At 39.7% G+C, this 23628-nt stretch overlaps 1 protein-coding gene across 1 annotated transcript; it reads right to left on the bottom strand.

Annotated features, from left to right (window-relative positions):
- Positions 1–599: 599 nt before the first annotated feature.
- On the bottom strand, positions 600–23624 carry KIAA0408 (KIAA0408 ortholog). Its single transcript, XM_026044049.1, has 7 exons — positions 22335–23624; positions 13921–14027; positions 9677–9872; positions 7669–8010; positions 7206–7285; positions 5116–6469; positions 600–3339 (listed from the first exon to the last, which is right to left on the bottom strand). Exons 3-7 carry the CDS (start codon positions 9809–9811, stop codon positions 3166–3168), a joined length of 2085 nt encoding a protein of 694 aa, XP_025899834.1. The 5' UTR covers positions 9812–9872; positions 13921–14027; positions 22335–23624; the 3' UTR covers positions 600–3165.
- Between the last annotated feature and the right edge of the window lie 4 nt (positions 23625–23628).

A 23628-nucleotide genomic window follows, 5' to 3' on the forward strand; every position in this document is an offset into this window, starting at 1 on the left:
TGCCATTTTAAGAGAAGGCTTGCAAAACTAAACACTCCCGTAGGTGATCCTAGGATTAACAGAAAGGTCAAGTTAGACTTAAGATTATCTGTGGTTCCTGAGTGAGTGCAGGGGTGTGTGTGTGTGCAGACTCTCTTACCTCAGAGCCTGCAAATGCCAAAGCCATTTCTCTGTCGTAGCCTGTGTGGGGACCCCTGGACAGAGCTCGTTCCTCCCACAGCAGATAGGTGGTACCTGAGGTTTAGCAATCCAAGCTCTGGGAACTGAGATATTCACCACGATGCCCCGGTCCTGTTAGGGGTATGTCTGAAGAGACAATATTTAAACAGTCTCAGGGCACGCTTCTAAAAATGGTATATCCACCTAGCCATCCACAGGCCAAAAGCACCAGTTTTGATGATTTTGGCCATCAAAACCAATGTGTATGGACACAAAAACATCTTGACAAAAGGGACTTGTCCGTGACCTATTAGTTTATTTCCAAAACCTCCTTTTGATTAAACTTACATACATTAGGGAGTGCTGTAGGTCCTTTCTCTGTTTTTCAACAATGTTATTATGTCAAAAGTAATCAAAGAAACTGAAGTGAGCTAAAAAAACACCTTCATTGACTATCAAGGGAAACTGTTCATACAGTTACATACTTCAAACAAAAGTTCACCACCATTTTTTTCAGAACAAAACCGTTCAAGATTACCATGAGGTAATTTAAAGAAGAGTTTTACCACAGTCAACACTGACTGAAATGAAAAGTAATAATTTACACAATTCTGTAATATTATCCTCTCCTCAGCTTTAGGCAGTCAAAGCTATTCAGCTACTCAGGTATTTAAAAGATCAGTTTGCAAGGCATCTGGTTTGCTGATTTTCACAGTTAGACAGAATCTTGAGCAATGTTCCAAATTAACTTTAAAGCATCTATAATTTTTCTAGCTCTAGGGAAGTTTGAACGGAGTGCAATCTGCAAATTAGGGCAAACAGGTAAATCTACAGTTCTCTTGAATTCTCCCTCAAGCAGACAGATTTTTGTCTCTATTCAACCAGGAAAAAAATTTGCTTCAAGGTTTTGTGTCCTCAAAACTTTTCCAGTAATAACTTCGCACTAATGTCTGAGGACACTGCAATAAAATGTTTGTCTGCTTGAGGCCTTCCTGTGTTTCAACACATGGAAAGGAGCAGGAACTCCAGATCGGGAAAAGCCTCTGAGCACATCTTTGCCATGCAGACCTCCACAGTGGTGGGACGAGGCTGGATTTTTGGCTCTAATGCCTATTTGTCCCAACACTGGGGCGCCTGAAACGGTCCTGATCCTACCACACAGGCTGTGGAGCTCAGAAAAGGTGGTCTTCTGTTTGCTCTCCCTGCAAATGTATAGCTGTGCCAAAGAAAGAAGAACAAGGTCCTAAAAGGAAGCAATAGGTTGTGGATTCTCAACATGACTGGAGTAGGACAATAAATCACTATCAAGATAAGCACACCTAATTTTCCCTATTTTGCCACACATACAATTCACTAGGACAAAAAGCCTATACTCTCTCTGAAATCCTTTTTACATTCATGTAGGAAGATGTGCATGTTAATGCATCGTGGGATGATTTCTGAAATGCCTTTGAACACACTGTATTTCTCCAGGGGAAGAAGAAAAGGTGCAAGACATAAGATTAGGCTGATGTTGAAGAAGTGCTTCTTTACTCCTTTGAACCTAGACATGCTGTTAAATGGTAACATTTATCATCATTAGCACACTATGCATCCAGCAACAGYCTGGAGAAGGGTGCAAAAATTCCAGGATGTAGGACACCGTCATTCTGAAAGTTCAGCAAGAGTTTTTGTAGCACCCATGCATATCCATACACATCATTTGGGCGGTCGAGAATACAGTCAGAYGATGGCAAAAAAGAGACTTCCAGTGCCATTTGTCTAGGGTTTCTGGCACCATGTGATTGCACCTCGATGCACTATTTCCATACCATATGCAGCTTGTTGCCAGAGTGCAGGTAAACGTCGTGACTGCCATAAGTCAGTCGGGGAGCAGCGAGTGGCAAGAGACTCAGGCACTCCAGTCTAGGAGAAGAGTAGAAAAGAGGGCGTCTGCAGCACTGCGGACAACAACAGTCCTTGTTCTCCTGCCTTGAGTGAAAGGAAACAAGTCCTTTGTTACGTGACTTGGCCAAACCTCAAAGAATAACGCTAGAAGGAAAAATAAGTTTTACAGAATTGAGCATAGACAACTCTTTTCTTCCCTTCATAAATCATATATTACACTAGTTGAATCTACTAAAGTTAAATGTTTACAGTATGCTATATATATAATGGCACATTTAAGCTTTTTAAGGGGTTGGGATTTCAGGAATGTCTCTGGTGCTGAAAAAGGCTAACGTGGTATAAATCATATAGTATTTTAATTCAGAAAAAATACGTTTGGGTCCTTTGACCTAGCATCGCATGGATTGAGAAACTGAACAAGGATGCCACGAAGCATGACCTGGGAATCCGTCGGGCGAGTCTGCTTCAGATACGCGTTGTGCAAGGCATTATCGCTGCAGTYAGAGTCACAAAAATGCATATTTAGTTTTTGTACATTAAATACTACACCTGTGARCCTATGTAAAAGATATACAAAATATAAATGTCATCAGGACTGTATATTTCAAACTTTTTAAAATAAACACAAAGTATATATATATGTAGGCAGATAAGTTGTAATTTCAAAGTCAACACTAGCACAGTTTGTCTCTTCTAAATACAGACCTGTATACTTCCTATTCCAACACATGCACCTACAAACACATGATCATGCATACAGCTTTATCTTCTGCTATTTGCAAAAGAGTCGGAATATACAGCACTATACATAGTTTTAACTCAAAATTGAGTGGCAAACTAACAAAGATGCCATTCAAAAAAAAAAAAAAAATTCCTTGTGAGTGATTACCAAAAAGAAAAAAAAATCAGAGAAAAATGGGAGTAGAGTTACTTCATCTCAATAAAAACACTGAAGACTGTGCCGATGCCCTGTGAGTCAAWGCGCTTTGCCCAGCAGGCCGGGCGAGGGGATCCCCCTGGGACAAGAGGCAGCAGCGGGGCTGGCGGCCGCGCAGAGCCCCGCGGCAGCCACAGCCGGGAGCGGAGCTTTCCCAGCGCCGCTCCCCACGAGCCCTGGGCTCAGAGTGCCGAGGTCTCAGGGCGGAAGGGCACGGCAGAGCTGTGCGCCGTCCTCCTCGCAGCGGCCGGCGCGGACGGGGACCTGGAGGCCCAGCGGGACGGCAGGCGCCGGTTTGCTGGCCGAGCCGGCCGGGAGAAGCCGTTTCCGCTGGAACATTTAGCAGGCACCGATACCTAGGACACAAACGAAACCCCTCGCTTTAGCAAGCTGCAGCACAAAAGGCTTTTGTGGAATGCAAAGGGAATGCAGGAACACAGTTGGGGTGACCTCTGAACAGGTGCTCTCAAGCTATTAAAAGGCACGCAGTAATGCACAGAACGCAAAAGAATAGATATTTCTGTGCATAGGGATTCTCACATCAGTTGCAGCTTCAAACATGTGGGGATATGAGCCACACACACTAAAAGGTATAAAATGTTAATGTAAGTCAAGCCTGACATCCACTGATCCTGCAGGTTTCTTTTATGTTTGGAAGTTTTGTGAATGAACTCAATATTCTGTTGTATGAACACATAAAACTCAGAATACGGTCTTACATTACTAAGATTTATGTACTTCTCAGGCATCTTTTTGGAAGATCCTATTTCAGCAGTCACATCTTACTAAGAACTTGTTCCATTAGGGCAACATGAAGCASTTTATACTTTGTAAATTATTTATGGTGCTTATTTATTAATGCAGTGCTATGTCTGCATGCAGAGTCTCTATATGCAAAGAAAATGGTAATAGATTYTGACCTTAGTTACAAAGCAAACCTGAAATAGTAAAAATAACATCAATTCCTCCATGCCTCTTGCCATTTGTAGTTCTTTACATCTGTGAGAAGGGAGCGCTGCTGCGTCCGAAGTGCTACCTACCTCCTCATCAGGATCTACTCTACATTCACTTTATACAGATAGAAATGACAGCACCAAGTAKGAGTCTATGAAGGAAAAGAATTCCCTTCGTTTAATAATGTTATTCTTGCTTACACTGATGTAAGTGATGACCATTACATGGTCATTATTTCTTCCATACATATCTACTGATGGAAATTTGTTTTCCTATCAAATCTTCTTTGGATAAAAAACAATAAATCTGAGGATTCCTGTATTTCTTTTCCTTCTAAACTGTAGTAAAGACGTTTCTGCTAAGCATGCTGTTGCACCACTGCGAGGCTGACATAAAGACATGCAGAAGAAAAAGTACCGGAGGGCCGGATTCTCAGCTGTTTATGTCCACATAGCTCCACTGAAATCTGTGGACTTGTGACGGTTTTAGGGATACCAACGGGCAATCTGATCCATTTAAGTTTTTCAGCTCCAAACACATTTGCTTTCTCCTGTCTTAGGTCATAAGGGGCATATTTCTTTCTGCTCTTTGACCAATGAGCTTTTTGGGAAAACTGTGAATTTTCTTTCTTTGTGGCCATTTACAGAACCTCTAACTAATAATACATTTTCCAAAACATCTGTTTCTCATTTTATTAAGAAAGAATGTAGGCAAAGGCAACATTTCTAAACTTTTGCAAATAATATTCAGCCAAATGCAAATTAATTAGTTATGCCATCCTCTCCTGAATATATGTGGCAAACCTGAAACTGAGACATGAGTAAGAGGAGCTAAAGGGCTTAAATAGCTTAAAAGGGCTAAAATCTGATTGCAGTTTCATTAGTTCAGTTTTTAAATATCTGCACTGCAGAGACACTGCAGTTAAGCTCATTTTACACCCAAGCAACAGAGATCAAAATCTCGTGCAAATCTTCACGGTGGGCATGCTTATTTCTATTCTTTTACCTTCCTATAACCTTAAAGTCAGATGATTTACTCTTGATTCATCCAGGTCCTGGCCTAGAATGTCTAATTTTACACCATTATTTACAATACCATGTTATCGTGCCTCATTTTAGGATCTGAAGTTTAATATAAAACTGAATTATTTTGTTTTTTGCCAACCTTACAAACCTTACCTCTGGTAACTTCTGCCTCTCTTTTCCTTGCTTGAATTGCTGCCCAATATGTCTGGCTGAATTCCGTGGAAACTCTTGCTTTCCTTGGTCAGTATGGAGCATTTCTAAAAACTGACTTGACGTCTCACTGAACTGACAACTTGCCTGTGCCCACTTGTCCTTGCAGTATTTTGCATTACATGGAGAAGTCACTGCTGATTTTTCATAGTTTTTCAGAAGCTTTTCAACAACACCGTAGTTTGACCTTGAGTCAGCTGAACGTGGGCGACCAGATAAATTACTTGGTCTCCAGTCATGCTCATGAAGCATGTGCCTGTAACCACTACTATTTGGAAGCCCATTGAGTTGCCTCTGTTGCCCTGCTGCTCTGCTAGCTTTGCTAGGGTTGCTAGTTTCTTGTTCCTTTGCTGCAGAGATCTTGGGATTTGAAATAGAGGGCATATTTACAGTTTCTGTCCTGCTAACTGCAGAGTCACACAGAGAGCTGCAAGGTTTGTGATCTTCTGGTGCAGTTTGAAGAATCTGTTTTTCTTGCAAAGAATTGTTACATTTATCTGTATGAAATACAGTCCGGTTAAACTCATCAATCTTTGCTGCTAAAGTTTCATTTCTGGGGCTCTTTCCCGAAGCACACCTCGAGTCTTCCAAAAGACCATTGTGCAGGGCAGCAGGGGCATAAAAGTCATTACTGTGATAATGACCGCCCTGCGACTTGAGATTTTGTTTCTGGTGTGTCTTGGTTTGGGCCATATTTCCATCTGAACAACTCTTCTGGGCTGGCAGTGCAGAGGGCTCACGTGTGCTCTCCTTTCCAAGCTTGCTCACGTCATGAGCCCATGTGTTGTGGCAGAAACTCGCGGGTCCATTGCACTCATTTTTGATTACCGGYGTTGCAGCAGTTACAACCACAGGACCTCTCACAGTCTGTCCTTCACTGGCACAGGCCACAGCAGTTTCATCTTGTTTCACAGGTGAAGGATTCATCACTTTATTTCCGCTCCTACAATCCTGAACCTTGCAATTGCTTTTGACACCTGCATCTCTCAGTGGTGCTTCAAAAAGCTGCACAATTGCAGAGAGCGAGTTTGTCAGGTGCCGAGAAGTGCTCCGAGGAGGAACCGGCGGAGCTTCTTTTCTTTGCCACGACCTGAAGTCTGTTCCTCTGTCACCAGCACTGTAAGACAAGTCCTTCAAACCTTTGGTGGAACTCATCAGATTCTTCCTGTTATTATGCTCCTCCGTCTCAAAAACAACTGAAGTCTGTGATTCACTGCTGGACACATGGTTCATCTCAGGCAGAATAACTGTGTTTTGGGTTTCTTCAAATTCCCCCAGGAAAGGAAGTGACTTCATTCTGCACATAAAAGGAGAGGCATTTCAAGGAAGAGTACTAAGAATATTCCCTCAGGAAACCTCAGCCTTCATTCTTCCCACAAACAGGTGTTTTAAGATTAGCTGCTTAAAAAGGATTTGGGAGCAGTTCTGCTGCAGCTGATATACCCAACATATTTGAAAGATACATGAAGAATTTGAAAAAACCTCAACTAAGGGAATCTGGTATTCCTTTCTTGTGTCACTGATATTATCTTTCAGGGTTTTGAAGAATTTTTTTTTTAACTATCTCATAGGAAAACGAGTGAGATCTCAAGATTTCAATAACTGCAGTGGGATTCTACCTATGAACTGAATGAGGAAATCCTTAATACACAGCGCAGCCCTTGCGTGGAATTCCTAGCATTGAACATGACAGTACAAATCTAAATTCTGAGACCTGTTCAAAAATCACCTTCCTCAGCCTGCATTTAGAAACTATTCATCACTTATTCGTCTATTTGCTTTAAAGTTAYGAACACTAATCCAACTGCAGTAGTAACTTAGAGACATCCAGCAGACTGTCTGTTACAGCCTAACATATTTCAGCATATTTCATTTGAACACTTTACTCTGAGCACTGAAACACTCAGAGCTCTGACAGAACACAGACCCTAATAAATTGGACTGCACCTCCCTATTCAAAGGGAACAGGGGCCCAGTACATCTCATTACTTATTTTCTTTCTCTAACATAATGAAGCCAGAAAATGTTTTTACCTTCTGTGGTTGGACTTCTTTCGAATTTCCTCTTGATAGCTGCATAATTCTTCACTAACTCTGGCAAGTTCTTTAAGAGCCTTTATAAATATAAAGATATTTCTTTAACATTTTTACATCTTTAACATTTTTCTTTTCCTTAAGCATTTTTAAATGGTACCTCTAAAATTACTTTGAAACTTGTGGTGACTTACATATAAGAATCAGAGCACAGCAAATAGCACAGTGAAAGATTGGAAAATGTTCCCAGGTTATGAACTGAGGTAAAGAGCACACTTTTAACACATTCAATCACTGCTAAGATGCTCATCAATATCCAACTGAGCAGGAAGTAGAGGAGGGAATACCAGTCTTTTGGGAAGTTAAAATCAGGGGGATCAGTTCTTTAGGTTAACCCTGGTAGGTCAAAGGCCTCATAGTTTTCCTCACCCTTGTAACTAAAACATGCTATAGATTTACTTACTACATTGAGATCACCAATATAATTCTTGGCATTTTTCTTGGAAGCTTTGATGCTGAAGCTGTCTTCAGGTTCCTCATGGTTCTCAAAGGCCAGATTGTCCCTTAACAGATCGTTAGTTTTCCACTTGGCTCTGGCTTCTTTACAGTCTTGTCCTGTTTTATTGAGCAAACTCCCTTTTTCCTTCCTGTCATTTGCCACATTGTATTGATAGTTCAGCTCCACTGTGTCACTCTCTTCCAAAGCCGGGGAATACATGGACAGCTGCAGCATCTTGCTATGAATGTCTTTATTATCAAGGACATTCATATTGTTCTCCCGTCTAAGTTTTACCTCCTGGTAAAGCTGGAAAAAAAAAGAGTAAAATCTTCTATCAAATCATGCTACTTTTATGATATTCATGATGAAAGAATATATTCACCTTGTGTTTTGAATAATGCTTCACTCAGCAACATTGGGTGTAGATAAAAAGACTTGATATATGTGTTAGTAGATGATRGCATTTGCAAGTATGCCTCTCTTTTTTTTTCTAGCCAAGTGACTGAAAGTCACTTTCAGTTTTAGGAAACTGAAATCAAGGCAGCTACAGACAGCATAAGAAGTAAACTTTAGGATACCARTATCTTCAGAATATCTTCTGTATTTTGTCTGGTCCTGTAGTACCCAGCTGTTGGCACAACTCTCTTGCCCTCCGCTCCATTCCATTCTTCATGCCTTTTTCAACCCTCTCCTGCTTTCCTAACCCTCTTGCTAACAGAAAAACAYGGAAAGCACATGGTTACCAGGACTTCTAATAATGCTGTCATGACAGAATGCCTCATCACAGCACAGGTAATGTCTTCATTCCAAAAAAACTTATAAACCATACAAAATGATATTCAACTAATTACACAGATCACATCATTAACTTTCGAAGCATTTTCATCTTGGTATAATTAAGAAACACATGACAGAAATGGCTTAACACAAAAAAGCAGAACTATCACGTCCATGACTACTGGCAGTGACTATCATACCGAAGTCCAGCAGGCCTGCAGGCAAAATTTAAGAGAGCTGACATGATGGAGTTGCACTGCAAAATGAGGGCAGTGTATGACTGCAATTCATTTGGTACTGATCTTTTTCCTTCTCATATTTTCATGTGAGCAATCYCTGCCATACATTCCTGTGATGTTCAGCCACAGGATGGTGTTGGCAGAGAGCAAGCAAAACTACTTCATGTGTATATCAGAATGAAAAACATGGAAATCTCACTGATGAAAAGCTTGCCCAGGTATATTGCCAAGGAAGATTCGATGTGTGTATTACGGAGTGCCAAAGAGATCTGCCGAAGTGATAATTYGGGGATAAAAGAATAATAAAGAATTGCCTAAACTCTTTCTGGAAGAGATGCATTAGAAATGGRAGAGAGGGAGTGTTTGTTGCCAGGGCTTTCATTATATTTACCAAAGCCATTTTCTCTGCTAMATGTCATCCATAAATGGAGCAGTCTCTTGACAGAATAATTCTTCATCATRCAGTGTTTGATGTATGAAATTCATTTTAATATTACCCTTTATGCCAGCAGACTTGCTCCAAGTAATTACTTTTTACCAGAGAATTATATTATGATGCCTACATTGAAATTTTGCTACTAAATGTGCATTTTCCTAAACCTCATACATGCAGGTCTGTTCAGTATGACCATACTTGCAAAAAGCACATCTAAAATGAGCATTGTGGCTTATGCCCAGAAGACCTGGCCGCAATATACGCAGCCAACAACATTATAGCAACTCTGACACAGAGTGACATTTAAGATCCTGCTTCTTATTCATGAGTATTAAATGAGAAGCTGCAAATACTACTTCACCCCAGGCTTTGTATCCTACCATCAGTTATTAAAAACTCTCAGTGACAGGGATGAATAGGGAGTAGGAAATAATTCACAGAAAAAATCATAGAAGTAACCTCTATTCACTGACAAGACTCAGATGAAAATGTTAGTGTTCAGAGCTTTGTTTAAAGGTACCTCTTCTATTTTCTTCTGCATAACCTTCCATTGACATTCCCATTCTTTCCTTTCATTGTCAAATCTCTCCAGCAATTCCATTTTCTCYTTATTCCAATTCTTCTCAGTATTGTCGAGGTGTTTTTGCAGGTCCATGGCTACAGTTTGTGTAACAGCAAGAAGACAGCTCTGTGTTTTTCCTTCTTCCCTGAATTTCCTGGAAGTTTATCAAAATAAGTTTTATCTGCATTTGGTTTTAGCTATCAGGAAAAAAAAAAATCTCTGCCACCACAAATTTCCCCCACCAAACAATTAACTCAAATTTTCTTGCAAGAGACAGTATCACAGAATTCAAATGATCTATATCTGCAGTATGACTATAACATGGAAGAACGAAGCACTATGGGAAGCAGACCTGGGCCCAATGTGGAAAGGCAGGGCGGGATGCACTTCTAGCATTATGTAATTCAGGAATGTCTACCCCAGCATGCTGTGCACTTCACAATTTTGCCATCACTCTTCACTAAGCCTGCTTTTAACGAAATTTCAGCCTGCATGACACTGACTGGAACATTAGGACACTTTAAGACCATGGCAAGGTCCTAAGAATTTGAGGTTTTTTAAAAGACAACTGTTGAACTATAAATGKAAGGACACTGTATTTTTTTTCAGGCAATCTTTTCACATATGCATGAAGCATGACAAAAACTAGGAGATTCTTCTAGTAATTGAAGACTATAAACTTCATAGTTGAAGCAAATTTTCATGGTTATATGAATGCTTTAAAATAAATGAAGGAAAACAAGAGAGAAAAATAATTTACATTTTACAAACATATAATGTAGAAAGCATCATTCTACTATATGAAGAACTATAGGGCACAATAAAGAGTCCATGTAATTTGGATATACAAATCTAAATCTATAAACATTAGTTCTCTGACTAGCTTGGGAAGGAACATATTCTCTGCCTGCACCTATCGAAACTTAGCTGGAAATCTTCTCTACTAACTTTTGGGCAAAACAGCTGAAGTCTTACGGGCTGGCATTCCTCTTGCTTCCTCAGGTCTGAAAATGGAAAATCCACTAATACTGGAACACTTACTATGTCAAAAAGGCCAGTCACCCCCATTCATTTAGCCACAATAGCTTGGATGTACGTATTGATACTCAAGTTTGCTAACTTTGGCCCCCAAAGCAAGCTGTTGTGCTACTTAGGTGGGCAAAGAATCTAGTTCAATTACAACAGGCCTCTGGATTTCCCTCCTAGCAGAAAGCAATTGCATGGGCAGGTGAACAAATTATCCCAGGGCTAACTAGGGGTAGGCCCATTTCACCCTTCCAGAATTTTTCTTTCCCCTAACTGCGTTTGCCAGCACACAGGAACTGCTCATTTTATCTTCCACATTTTCTTTGATATAGTGAATATTCATTCTTGAGCTTCATTCAAAATTCTTTCGCATCCTGTATTTTATTAGGCAACCCATGTTGACTCAGCTCTGGATACTACATAATCACAGCTTACCAGAGCCTGCACTATTTCATTTGATTTGTGAGCTGATGCCAAACTTGGAACCAGCTTCTTTCATTAACAAATAAGCAGAGAGCTCAGCTGAAGCCTGACAGGTTGCTTAGGTCTTTGTATCATATTAAGTCTTGCTACAGGATGTTTCAGCTGACAAGGACCAAATGACCAATTCAAACTCTGTGGGAGCAAAACCGTTCATCCCAAAGAGTTTTGGATTGACGCCTTAGAGAACAGGCTGATTGTGTTCTGAACAGCTCTGCCAGGCTCTTTCACAGCAGTGTCACCAAGTCACCATGTAACACGACATTGGAGCTTAGCTCTTTCAAATTTTGCCTCACAGCCATCTCGGAGCTCTGTTCCTGGCAATCTGCTTTTGAACTATCTGCAGATTTCTTTTTTTTTTTTCTTTTTCCAGCTGCCTAGAAGCATAAAGAGCAGCTTTGCAAAACTACAAAATTCCCTTCAACTGAGAGAGGTGCTGAGAGACAATGCAGCATTCTCAATGTAACAGAAATCAAGCTCTGGTTTTCTCATGGTTTTGTAGGGAAGGCAGCCAGGCTATAGAAACTGCACCTCTCCAAACCAAAGCTCCAGCTTTGTGCCAAAGGCTTCAGTAAGTGCTGATGAGAAGCAACTTGAATACAAAATATGTTGCATTAAAGATCTGTTGCAGTCTAAACATCTACTGCTAAAGAACTTTACAACCATTTCAGTGCGGTCTCAATTTGCTAGTTGTAAGTCATTTGATTTTTTTTTTTTGACTACATTTATGCCTTTTTAATTTTTCTAAGACATCTCAGARAAATATATTCAAGTAATTTCTCTATCTCTGCTCCTCTAGATTTTTTTAATATGTGCCAGAAGCACACAGCTAAACTGTGAAACACTGTCACATCATGAACTAGAGAGAGAGGCATAACCTGCCTGCAAGTAATAGAAATCATGAGTCTCCCAGTGCACCATTAGTAGCAACRATCATGATTCAATAAGCAGCAATAAATACATATTACTGGAGAGAAACTCAATACTATCCACTATAATTTTATATACATATATCAGAACAGATACAGAATCTGTAATCCTTTCAAGTATGCATATAGTATTAAAAGACTGCTTGTAGTTTCTTAGTGCTGGGAACTATAATTGCCATGTTTGCATCCACCTTAACAATTTATAAGCTATTTTATATAGGATTCTAATTATAGAAATAGATTGGAGACCATCAAAATGCAATCAGATTTTGGAAAAGTTTAGATATGGAGAGTTACATGTAGCCCAAAGTTCCACAGAAAGCTTATACTCCTTCTTACACTTCTCTGATTTCCTTCTGACTCTTCTCTGATTTCCTTCTGACACAAACACTGGGAGGAAAGCTCATGTTTATTGATGTTAGCAGCTGGAGGACTATAAAGTTTTGCTGCTTTTTGCTGCTTTTTGAGGAAATTCCTCTGAGAGCTTTAACTCCTATCTCTTTGTGTCTCTTTTTCTTTCTTTTGTTCTTTTGTTCTTTAGTTCTGTTTGTTCTTTTTCCTTCCTGGGAACTAGGAACAAACTTTTAGCTGTAGCCCTGGTAATACACTCTCTCTGTAGGCAGCACTAGGATGTCCTCATGGGCAATATGGCTTATGCAACACAGTAAGATGTACATCACTTCTCTTTTTGTATTTAAAAATCTATATCATTTTTATATAAGCAAAAGACAGACAAGATTTTAATTTTCTGTGTGGATCAAAACAGTGTCTGTGCTCTTGCAGTATTGGCTTTTTTGGGATATGTCCTAGACAAGGTCAAAAGCTCATTATAGCAAGCAACTTTGAGCAAATAATCAATTCTGTCTACATCAGCTGCATTTTCCCCTTACTTTTCCTCTAGTTCGCCTTCCTCTCAAGCCAAATATATACGTATATATATATATTTTAAGTTACTATGTAATATCAATCTAACTATTACCCCATTATTTATGTCATTTCTATCCACATATTAAAGGTACAAAACAGTTTGAAATCAACATCTATATGTAGTATGGAAATTCTGAAAATACTGTGTAGTGTCGTCAGCAGAAAAGAGTGTATTTTGCAACAGATTAACTCGATTGGGTGTGCATAACCATTCAGATACACAAATTTTCCCTTGATTTTAGTTAAAAAAAAAAAAAAAGCTATTAATCTGTCTTTCCAACAAGGTGCTGTATTTTGGATGAYTAATGACTAAGGAAATCACAGATTTATTTATGCAGTTACAAAAGAATGTCAGGTGTCATAATACCTAACTTCATACCTAAAAAGAAATTACATTTGAATGAGAGAAAAAAGAGATGCAGAGAAATGCAGAGATGCAGAAAGAAAGAAAGAAAATAAAAGAAGAAAACAGCAAGAAAGAAAACAAGAAAGCAAGCAAGCAAGAAAAAAAAAGAAAGAGAAAAATAAAGAACAAAGAAAGAAAAATGCAAGAATAAGAAAGAAATGGAAAGAAAGAGGAAAATAGAAAAGAAAAATACAAAGACTAAGTGTTCAGAATGATAACTGTCATCTCTGTTTTGTTAAAATATCTGTCCCTGCTCTGGAGAAACTGATTGAACTGATCAAGAGTCCATACAAATAAAGAACAAGTACAACATACCTAAATATATAAACAACATATAAATAGAAACTGTCTCATTAGTAATTTTCACTGTTTTTCAAATCTTAACTGTTCCAAACTGCTCAAAAATACTAAGTTAAAACAAAACAAGACCGTACCTTTCATGGAGTAAGAAATCCTTTGGAAGTTTTGCAGTCCGTTTCTAAAGAGCAGTGAAAGCAGTGAAAGGCATAGCTAGCTGAGATCCAGTTCTGCAAATCTCGATCTTTAAAAGGAAAGAGAAAGCTAAACAGGGGGCAACCTTTCAAACGGGGCAGCATTTGAAAATCTCTTTGAGTAACTCCACAACTTTTGCAAACTGAAAAACAGTTCCGTTTAGCATCACCCTAGCAGCTGGCTTCCATGTGACGTCAGTGCACGGAGGACGGTTCTACAGCCATCTCTTCCAACCCCCAGCTCTGTAACTTTATATCTCCTCATATTTTGTGTAAACAACTCCAAGTCCAGGACATTTTTAGGTTTTATAGCGCAGCCCAGTCTTTAAAGCTTGCCAAAGCAGCCAGTGTTAATATTAAAGCTATGACAATAGGCAATTTTAGACTTCTTTTATTAGCACTAATGTTGTAAAGGGAAATTATTTTGTGTTGTCCAAACCCGGTTTTCAGGGCTATATTCTTTTTATTATTACTTTAAGCTTTGCAGTCCGATCATTATACACTGCTTTGTAAAGAAGGGTGGTTTAAAGAGGCAATTTTGTTGATTAACAGCTGTCTTAAAGACCGAAAAGCAAACTGCTCCTCTCTAATTTTTTTTTCTGTATTAAAATATACTATTATTTACAAAGAATGGAATTATTGGGTATCGTGCAATCTTATTTTCTGGCATTCTGGGAATGGTGATAATTTTTTTTTTTGAGATACACCCCAATATTCCTGCTGCTTTCTCTGGGTCAGATACTCCAGTCTGTTAAGATACTTTGTGTCCCTGGTTCAAATTGGATGGAGAATCTCCCTTGCACAGGGAAACTCACCTCCAGTGCAAGGCTAGCAAGGATGTTTCACATACGGCAGCATCACTCGAAGGCAGACACTTGCAGTCCCTGTCAGATTGCCCTCATTGCTCACAGATCTCACTGTAACTGTCTGTCCACRACAGGTTACAGACACAAGACTTGGCCTGGCTTCCACTCCATCCGGGCGGCACAGTAACCACATGGTGTTTCTGCTAATTTTAACTGTAGCTCTTTCCTTCCCTCTGTTTAGGACCCATTCCCACAGGCACTGTCTCAGAAAAAAAAATTCCTTAGAAAGAATAGCGCCCAAGCAGTGTGGACACCAGCTGGTGCCATTTGGCTTCACAACACGTTGTTGGGCTGCTTTTATTTGTGCCAAATTCTTATTTGGCAGAGTGAGGTCATCCTGCCCGGGCAGAGGCTGCACACAAACACCGCGGCCCTGCTGGGGACTTGGTCACTGCCACACGTGGAGGCATCYGTGGACAAGGACTGAGACCAACCCTTTGTAAGAAATTTCATGTTTCAGGAAACATTTCTCCTATGTGTATCTGGAGAAGGGCCACACAGTGTTTGTCTTGTGCTACACGGCTATGATAATAATAATGGCCAAGTGCTGCCGTCAGATATGTGTCTTTGAATGCATTGAGCAGAAGTGATATATATTTTTGTGGGCAGAGCAGATCAGTTGATGACAGGAGGATTTGCGAGACGAAGGACACGATGGGAGGATTCAGGCATCCTTAGCTTAGTCAGCACTTCCCTCTTGAGAACAATGAGCCGGATCTGGGATAAAATCCCTGCATAGCRTGAAGATTTTAACTCTGGGTGCCTTTTGCAGTAAATACCAAAGCAGGTTTCAGGGAAAACACATTTTTTCTCCTTATATGGTCTAGCTGTAAGTCCCAGTGAATACATTACTTGGGTGCTTATTCTGCTCCCATGTAAGACAGTAACAGGACTTAGGCTGTTTGCAAACTTTTCAAAAGTCACTGAAAACTGAACAAATGCGCTCAAGTACACAATGAAATGTTCCCAAAGAAAATTCCCAGCCTCTCTACCCTCAGGATTTAAAAGCCCTCCTTTCATAAAGTCGCAGCGTGCCTGTTAGTCGGGAGGAGGCTTCCAGCGGCGGCAGCCGGCAGGGCTGSGAGCGAAGGCGGCGCGTGCAGGGAATGTGCTGCCTCCTGCCACCAGCGCTGCCCCGCGCAAAGCAGGCACAACCCCAAACACCTTTGCTTCACTCCCCCTGCCCCCTCAGCACACACTGTCATTCTCGTGTATTTAATAGGACTGGCTCAATGCCCCTTGTCCTGTTATGCAAGCTCTTTGAAATAAAATGCGGTAGAATTAAAGAAAACAAGAGGCTAAATCTCAAGGCTGAGTTTTCACTCAGGCAAAATYCGACATCCTTGTCAATGTGAGAAAWGAGAAATAAGTGGGGATGAAGCTGTTTATTAGGACCTGGGAGCTGAATGTCACTCAGATCACGGCTTTCACTAAAGAGGTAGAAGACTTGAAGCTCACACGGTTGTGAAAGAGCTCTGCCTTCTCATATCCGTGATTCCCTGAACTTAAAACAGTACTGCTTCCTTGTCTGACTGCGGGATTTGACCACTAGACATATTTTTAAAGTGCTGTCCTACTTTGTAAAAATTTCTGTTTGAAGAAAGCGTTTTCTTATTTAATAAAAATGTCTCCATATGCTCATCATAGCTGCTGATCACCAGAGCAAGGGTACGTTGTCCTGGGAAGGCATCAGCTACATCCTTCCTGCCCCTGGCCGCTCACAGGCTGCGCTCTCCTGGATGGGCACGGGCACTTCTCTGAGCACACGCTTGTAGGATCACACCTGGAAAAAAGAAAATTTCTGGCCTACCCATAGCTYGAGGATGACTGCTCAGAGACAGCTTGAGGCTAAATAGGCAAAAACAAATGTTGCCGCACACAGGTCAAAAGGCYATTTAAAATTCATCCTCCTATGGGAAAGTCAAAGCAAAGCTTGAAGAAAAAGAAGGCAAAGAGACAGACCTCTACAACCAGGGCTCACTGCTCTTGACACCCTTACTTTTGCTTATGTTGAAAAAAAAAATCATTTATCTCTCAAAGACCATCCTCTCTTCAGCAGCMCCAAGCAACAAGGCCATCCTAATTTATTACATCTGATATATTGTCTCCATAGGCAAAGCATACTTTGTCCACATGAAGCACCAGCCCTGCTTTTGATAAAAGTCAGCACCTCAAAAGATACAGGGGTAATTTAGAGAAGTCCTCTGCTTAATTTCTCCTCATCACATCCCTGACACATTCCCATAAACGTGGCCATGGTCTAGTTAGTAGGCTGTGCCAATATAGGAATAAAAAGATCAATGTAACATAGGAATAAAAGGGGTAGATGTAACATAAGCCTCATTTAATATAATTTAAATAATTGCGAGACTGAAATTAAAGGAGCATGAGTATTAGCACGGACTATAATCCAGGACCTTGAAAAATATGTATTCTGGTAGCTATTCTGTGCTCAGGATCATTTTAGACAGGCTTCTTCACCTCTGCTGTACTAGGTAGATTGCAGCACATCCATGTTGCTGTGCCAGCATAAAGCTGGTAACAAGAACAGAACAGAACTCTGCAACCAACACAGCCACACGCTAGATTCCTGAACAATGTTGATTTTTACACCTCAAGAGTCTTAGCAAATAAATCCCAATGGCATACACATATGAGTAAGGAAAGGGGCAGAAAGGAATACAAATTCAGTCTCCTCTTACCACTGTACACTTCTTCAAATGCATGTATTATATACCAGCAGGGATACAGAGCCAACAAAGTCTTACGTCATGACACTTCTCCAAGGTTAAATTGGAAATCAGTGGCGGATACTTTAGATGTTTACCTTAAATAAAGCCCCTGCAATTTTCCCCATAGGCATCTGGATGCGTAATGGCAGAAGATGGGCTTGAATATCACTTCCCCCAGCATTAAAAAAAAAAATCAGGGACAGAAATCTAAGCCAAAGGGAAACAGGTCTCTGATACTGACGCCTTTAGAAGTCTCCTACCCACCTATCAAATTTTGGGGTGACTAAGGGGAAGGGCATCCAAAATACCAAAGCTCTGCTGCTTTTCTGTAAACAACTCCCAAAGTTCATATGCAGTTCATGTCTTTTTATAACACATATTTAGACAGTCGTGGTTTTGGCAATTTTCTGTATTCCGACTGCTGGGCATATTTCTGCACTATGGCACCTGCTGTCTCCTAGTATTCATTCTGGTGACAAGTGTCAGCAAACACTTACTCTCTCTAACTGGGGCTGCAGGCATGGCTATTTTTAGTTGAAAGAAATATCACTGATCCTGGAGGTGATGATCACTCCAGTAGAACTGGAATTTTTCTGTAACAGTGAAGAAAATATTTGTAAAAGTAAATTGTCAGGGCATTCAGAGCAAATGCTAAATAGGATACAAATATTTGTATTTCTCTGGTTGCACTGAAGGGAAAAATGCATACGCTAAATGACATAAAAATCATCTGAGTTACTTCTAATTTATGAAGGTGAAGAAGTATCAGAATTAGATTTATAGAGTCAAGAAGATCTCTTCTTTTTGGAAGAACACGGAATGAATGCTGTGAGGACATAGGAAACAAAATTAATCTTTCAAAGTAATGTAAAACAAGGCAACCTAAAATTTAAAAATCTTTTTCTTTTGAAGAATGGGCTATTAATCCTAATATCCTGCCCAAATTCCAATTTTCTTGCATCCAATTCACACGGATGGTGCTTACCACCTAAAGGTTGTGTAGCAATTTTGTGTCCTCTTACATAATCTTTCYAACACTTAGACCTCCCTATCGTGGATGAGTTGCACCATTTACTTCAACAGGCCTATCAACAGCAATAAACATTGTGCTTTTTAGCTTTGCAAGACTGCATACTTTTGTCGTTCCTATTCTGTGCTCCAGAGGAACTGCACATCACTTGTACATTAAATGACTTGAGGTAACTTCCCCAGGTAAGTTCTAATGATGACCTTTGAGACGTAGTATACTACATAAAGGTTACTGTGATGTTGCAAGCTTCTTCAGCATGTGAGCTTTGCTCTATAAGCACACTTACAAGTCCTAGCACTACTTCAGTTAATTAGATCCTCTTCTTTATTGTTAAAGGGCCTTTCCTTCATTTGAAAAAAAAAACCAGAGTTTTAAGAGATAATTTCTTTAATCTCTTATTATTATATCATGCATACTAATATATATGTAGAGTGGCCACTCAAGCAATTTATGAACTCCATTATATTTCCTGTGTTTATACTACYGGGATCTGAATCATCTAAGCAGCTCCACACAAGAAAGACCAATGGTACAGGTAGCTGCCTCTTCAGAAGTGCCCTGCTTTTGTTCAGCCAGTGACAATTTGGTCTCTGCTCTTGGTTCAATTTTCTGTGTTTCTCTGACTCTGCTTGTATGCTATCAGAACAAACACTAACAACTAGAGAAGAGATCACTAACTGGGGAGTTGAAAATCAGGGGCAATGCTACTGAAAAGCAAACTGGGAATGTCCTCCTTTTATCTGAAATGACAAGAATATCATACAAAGATGTTCAACAGCTGATCCACAGAGGCAAAACCGTTTCACATACCCACTATATTTTGCTATTGCAACACATTCTAAGAAGTTACTTGCTTCCAAAACGAGATCTGTGAATCTGCCATCAGCGTAATTGAAATTTGAGCAGCCAGACCACCTGGAATATTTGGCTTGTTTGCCCTTACTCTTATTGCTACTAAGAATTACATTCTGGGCTGCAGACAAAACTTAATCAATCAGTCGTGTTCTGCCTGGTGCTCTGGCCAGTGTGACAGTGCTAGGAGGGCAGCCCGGTCCCTTCTTTGCCCGATTCCCATGCACTCCAGCTAAAGGATGCAGATGTGTTGCACTGAACTTACTCACCGGCCAGTGAGCTGGACTTTGCCCACTAGACCAGGAACTGGGCAGGAAGAATCTGCCTGCTTTCCTCACAGGTATTACCACATTTCTTTGTGAGACCAAGTAATTTCAATTTAGCAAGACAGCACAAATTTCTTTGGCTAGATGTTGCCTTCTGGCTATGGATAGATTCCTGTGCTGATTTTGTTAGCTTTCTCAGCAGCTTTCAAAATAGTGAAGAAAGGGGGAGGCTGTGAACTTCTCTGCAGTATCTAGCGTGAAAAAGATAAGCAGCTCATCGTTCCCTTCAAGCTGGATGCAGCAGACTGTGATAAAAATGTCTCGTTTGTCATAAAGGTTTCTCTGTATTGAAGTTTGCAGGGGAACTCAGTTCTCCTTGCTCATCACAGATACAAGGCCTGGGGGAAGCTTCTGAAAGGGCTTGGGATGCCTTGGGATCCTTTCATTTCAGATTTTCAGCTGCTGCAATCGTTCCCTAAATGTCCCAAAATTTTGAACTTTGATTTGCTTTCTTGATGTCTCACTGAATAAGGGTTAGGAAAGTTCAGCTCACATGAAGTAAAACCTGAAGTATAAGAAAGAAAACCACAGTGAGAAATCAGTGAGGTTATAACTGCCAATTCTGTGTAGGGATTTCTCATTTCTTGACTCAAGAGGTTCACTGACATTCACCTTTCCTGATATCTGAGAACAAAGCACATCTTTCCAAACTACTGTATTATGTTTTCTCTCTATTTTACATTAGTACTGATAATCTTGATGTAAATGAACCCCTCTCTACTCATATTAATTATACATGACTGAGAAAAGTGAGTTAAAATCAAAAAGCTTAGAACACCAGATCAGATCTGAGTATGTGTTTTTCTTTTAAGGGAATGGTTCAATAACATTTAAGAAAACAGTATTTTTCTCCCAAGCAAAAACAAAAAGTCAATCTTGTGCTAAGATTTGATATGACAAGTTTAAGCCTATAATTCTCACTTGTTTAACATGTGCATTGCAAATTGAGGTTACTATGCTTGAAGAAAGTAATAAGGAGAAAAAAAATGAGTTTTTTTTTKKTTTKKTTYTGAAATTCTGAATGTAGTGAGTTTACTACATTTTTAGTYCCCATAATATAAATTATATTGACTAACATCTGCTTGCCTCTCAAAATGGAATTATTTTATGCAGCAGAGCAGAACCCTTGGCAGGATTCTGATTAGCTGGAGATAGCTGTTCACTTGGATGTTCACTTCACAAGTGAAGTGAACAGAGTGCTGGCATGAGAAATCAAAGGGAATCATTACTGATATGTGGAAAAGCAGCTACTTTATTTAATACCGGTTATTACCAGAGGCTTTATCATGGCATCTGCCTAATGAAACTCCATTAATAGACTTAGATACTTGCAAATATTCGACTCTGGAGAATTCAAACCTGTTGGATGGCTTCAACATATGTTGAATAAATCAGAAAAAAAACTGAGCTCTACTGACCACTTTGAATGAAGTCTTCACAGTGCAGGGCCTGCTACTCCCGTCACACTGCTCAGATTCAGTGTGACAAGGAAGGATACCATGAGTCRTCTTAGTTCAGGCAGCACCTTGCAAGCAAGACAGAAATACTCTGAGGCCATCCATGCAGAGGAACACAGACAGGCACCTCACTTGTCCTCGGGGTGGCTGGGCAGCAAGGTCCCTCACCATGCCAAGAGACATCATGTTCATTCTACACTTCTTCTCAAACCGGAATGAGAGCAAGCAGGGCCCTGGCAGCCACCAGGCTACACTGGAAAATGCTACCTTATAAAGCAGGTCGCTAGGAAATGCTGTTTTGACATCAGACAAGGTAACTAAGCACTGCTTACTTTACTTACTTTAGTTCAAGTCAAAATACTGACATTTGACAATAGACACCATACTGTGTGACACCATGTTTTTCTATAATAAATACAGAATACAAACGGCCTGTTGCTCTCAGAAGGCTCMTTGCCGGCCCTGATGCACCACCCTGGCCTAGGTCCATCTCAGGTGTTCGGGTTCCTTGCTCCATTTCCAAATAAGCCTTCTACATCAACCTGTCTTATGCTGCCTCCCTCCCTCTCTCCCCCATCAAACTGAATTAACCAAAGAAGTAACTAAGCAGTTCTCCAGGTTCCCCAGTGTGAAGTATTGTGTTCACACKACAGAATTAAAATGAGATGTAAATCTAGAACTCACAGTACTATAACAAGAAGCTGCAAAATTTAATCTCTTCTGAAGCAGACTAATACAAAATTGTCACTATAAGATAGAATTTGGATTCATCATCCACATAATCAACATAATACAGTGCTGAAAAAAAAAATCATCAAGATTATGCAGAACATATACAAGTCATGAAATATAGTTGCAGAATATATACTGAAAGTGGTTTAGTATTTATATATGGCTAGAATACAAATTCTTTTTCTGGGACTGGGAAGAAGAAAGAACAGACGCCTCATACTCACTGTGCACAAGTCTGTTCTGCTTCTAGTTCGGTGCAAATTAATGAATATTAGTTAWTTTTTTTCCATTCATTCAGAAATATTTTATTTTAACATGATAAAAACAGACAAAATGAAAAATACCATTTTCTATTTACTCACCTGGAATATCTTGGTGAGAGAGTCTCCTATTGAACTGTGTGACTTTTTGGTATATGTTTTGCTTTTTTGGTTTTGTCTTTTTTGTTTTTGGCAAACAAGTAGTCTTCAGTGTTTTTACAGCAGTGGCTATTACAGAAACTATGTCTCTTGCAGTTCTTATCTTGGAGGGTGGACAAAATAAACAAACTGAAAATAATACTACAATGAACAGTAAATGACGAATGGCTTACAGTACAAAAAACAGTGTAAAAAGGAAGACAAGCTTAAATATTGTTGTGTATGAAAGGGATGAAAATAATACAAGGATGAGAATAAGTAAAATGATAGGCTGGAACATCTGGGAAAGTAAATACAAAGACAAAGAGAACAGTCAATTAATGGAACAGCAAGTCCAAAGTTTCAACAAAATAAATAGTGAATTAGACTATGCTTGTGGAGGGACCAGCCCATCTCCCATTGGCTTAAGTAGTTCTGCATGGTCTAGCTCTGAAAAGATAAATTTGACTATTTCTATTACTCTTTTAAAGAAAATATGAATTAGTTTACTCTAAATTTKTATAAGACCATGCAGTGCTCTACCTTTAAGATAATGGGAGCTCTACAAGCTGAGTTATTGCTAGACCAGAAAGTGAGCATGCTAAATGTCTTTTCTGTTTGATTTCATGCAGTACATGTATAGTAATTGATTAGCTTTAAACTCACTGCGTCTGTGACTTTCTGATACAAGGAAACAAAAGACTAATTAGTCAGCATAGGAAAAAGAAATAATAGCTTTCAGCTTCATTTAGCCACTCTTCTGACTGTAAACTAGCAGGACAGCACAAAGTGAATTAACACAATAAGAGAGTTACTAAAACATTGGAATAATATTATGAGCAACAACAGTATCTGCCAATTATAGTATTACATGGTAATTTTCATTTCCCATTGCAAAAGAAAATAGACAAGAGTGAGACAGGATTTTACTCCCTAAAACCAATCTGGAACAGCTCTGCATGGCATATGCAGAATGTTCACTGCTGGTTTTCTGCAAGGATGTGAGAGGCAAAAAAAAACTGTAGAAAAGACACGAGTCACTGCTACCTGACAGCAGCAACCCACAGCCCATCAACCAACAATGCAGTCGGTTTCAGCAGTTCTTTTAYTCATTCTTTTGTTCTTTTATTCTGCAGTTTGGTTCTTTGACTCTAAGAAACAGATTTGCCATTTCTTTATCGTTTTGGAAACAGAATGTATCCTCCTCTTTTTAATTGGGTCTTTCTTTTTATTCATTTAACAGAAAATCCACTACAAA

This window comes from Nothoprocta perdicaria, unplaced genomic scaffold, assembly GCF_003342845.1.
Source record: "Nothoprocta perdicaria isolate Ctin4 unplaced genomic scaffold, notPer1 scaffold_349, whole genome shotgun sequence".
Classification (NCBI taxonomy): domain Eukaryota; kingdom Metazoa; phylum Chordata; class Aves; order Tinamiformes; family Tinamidae; genus Nothoprocta; species Nothoprocta perdicaria.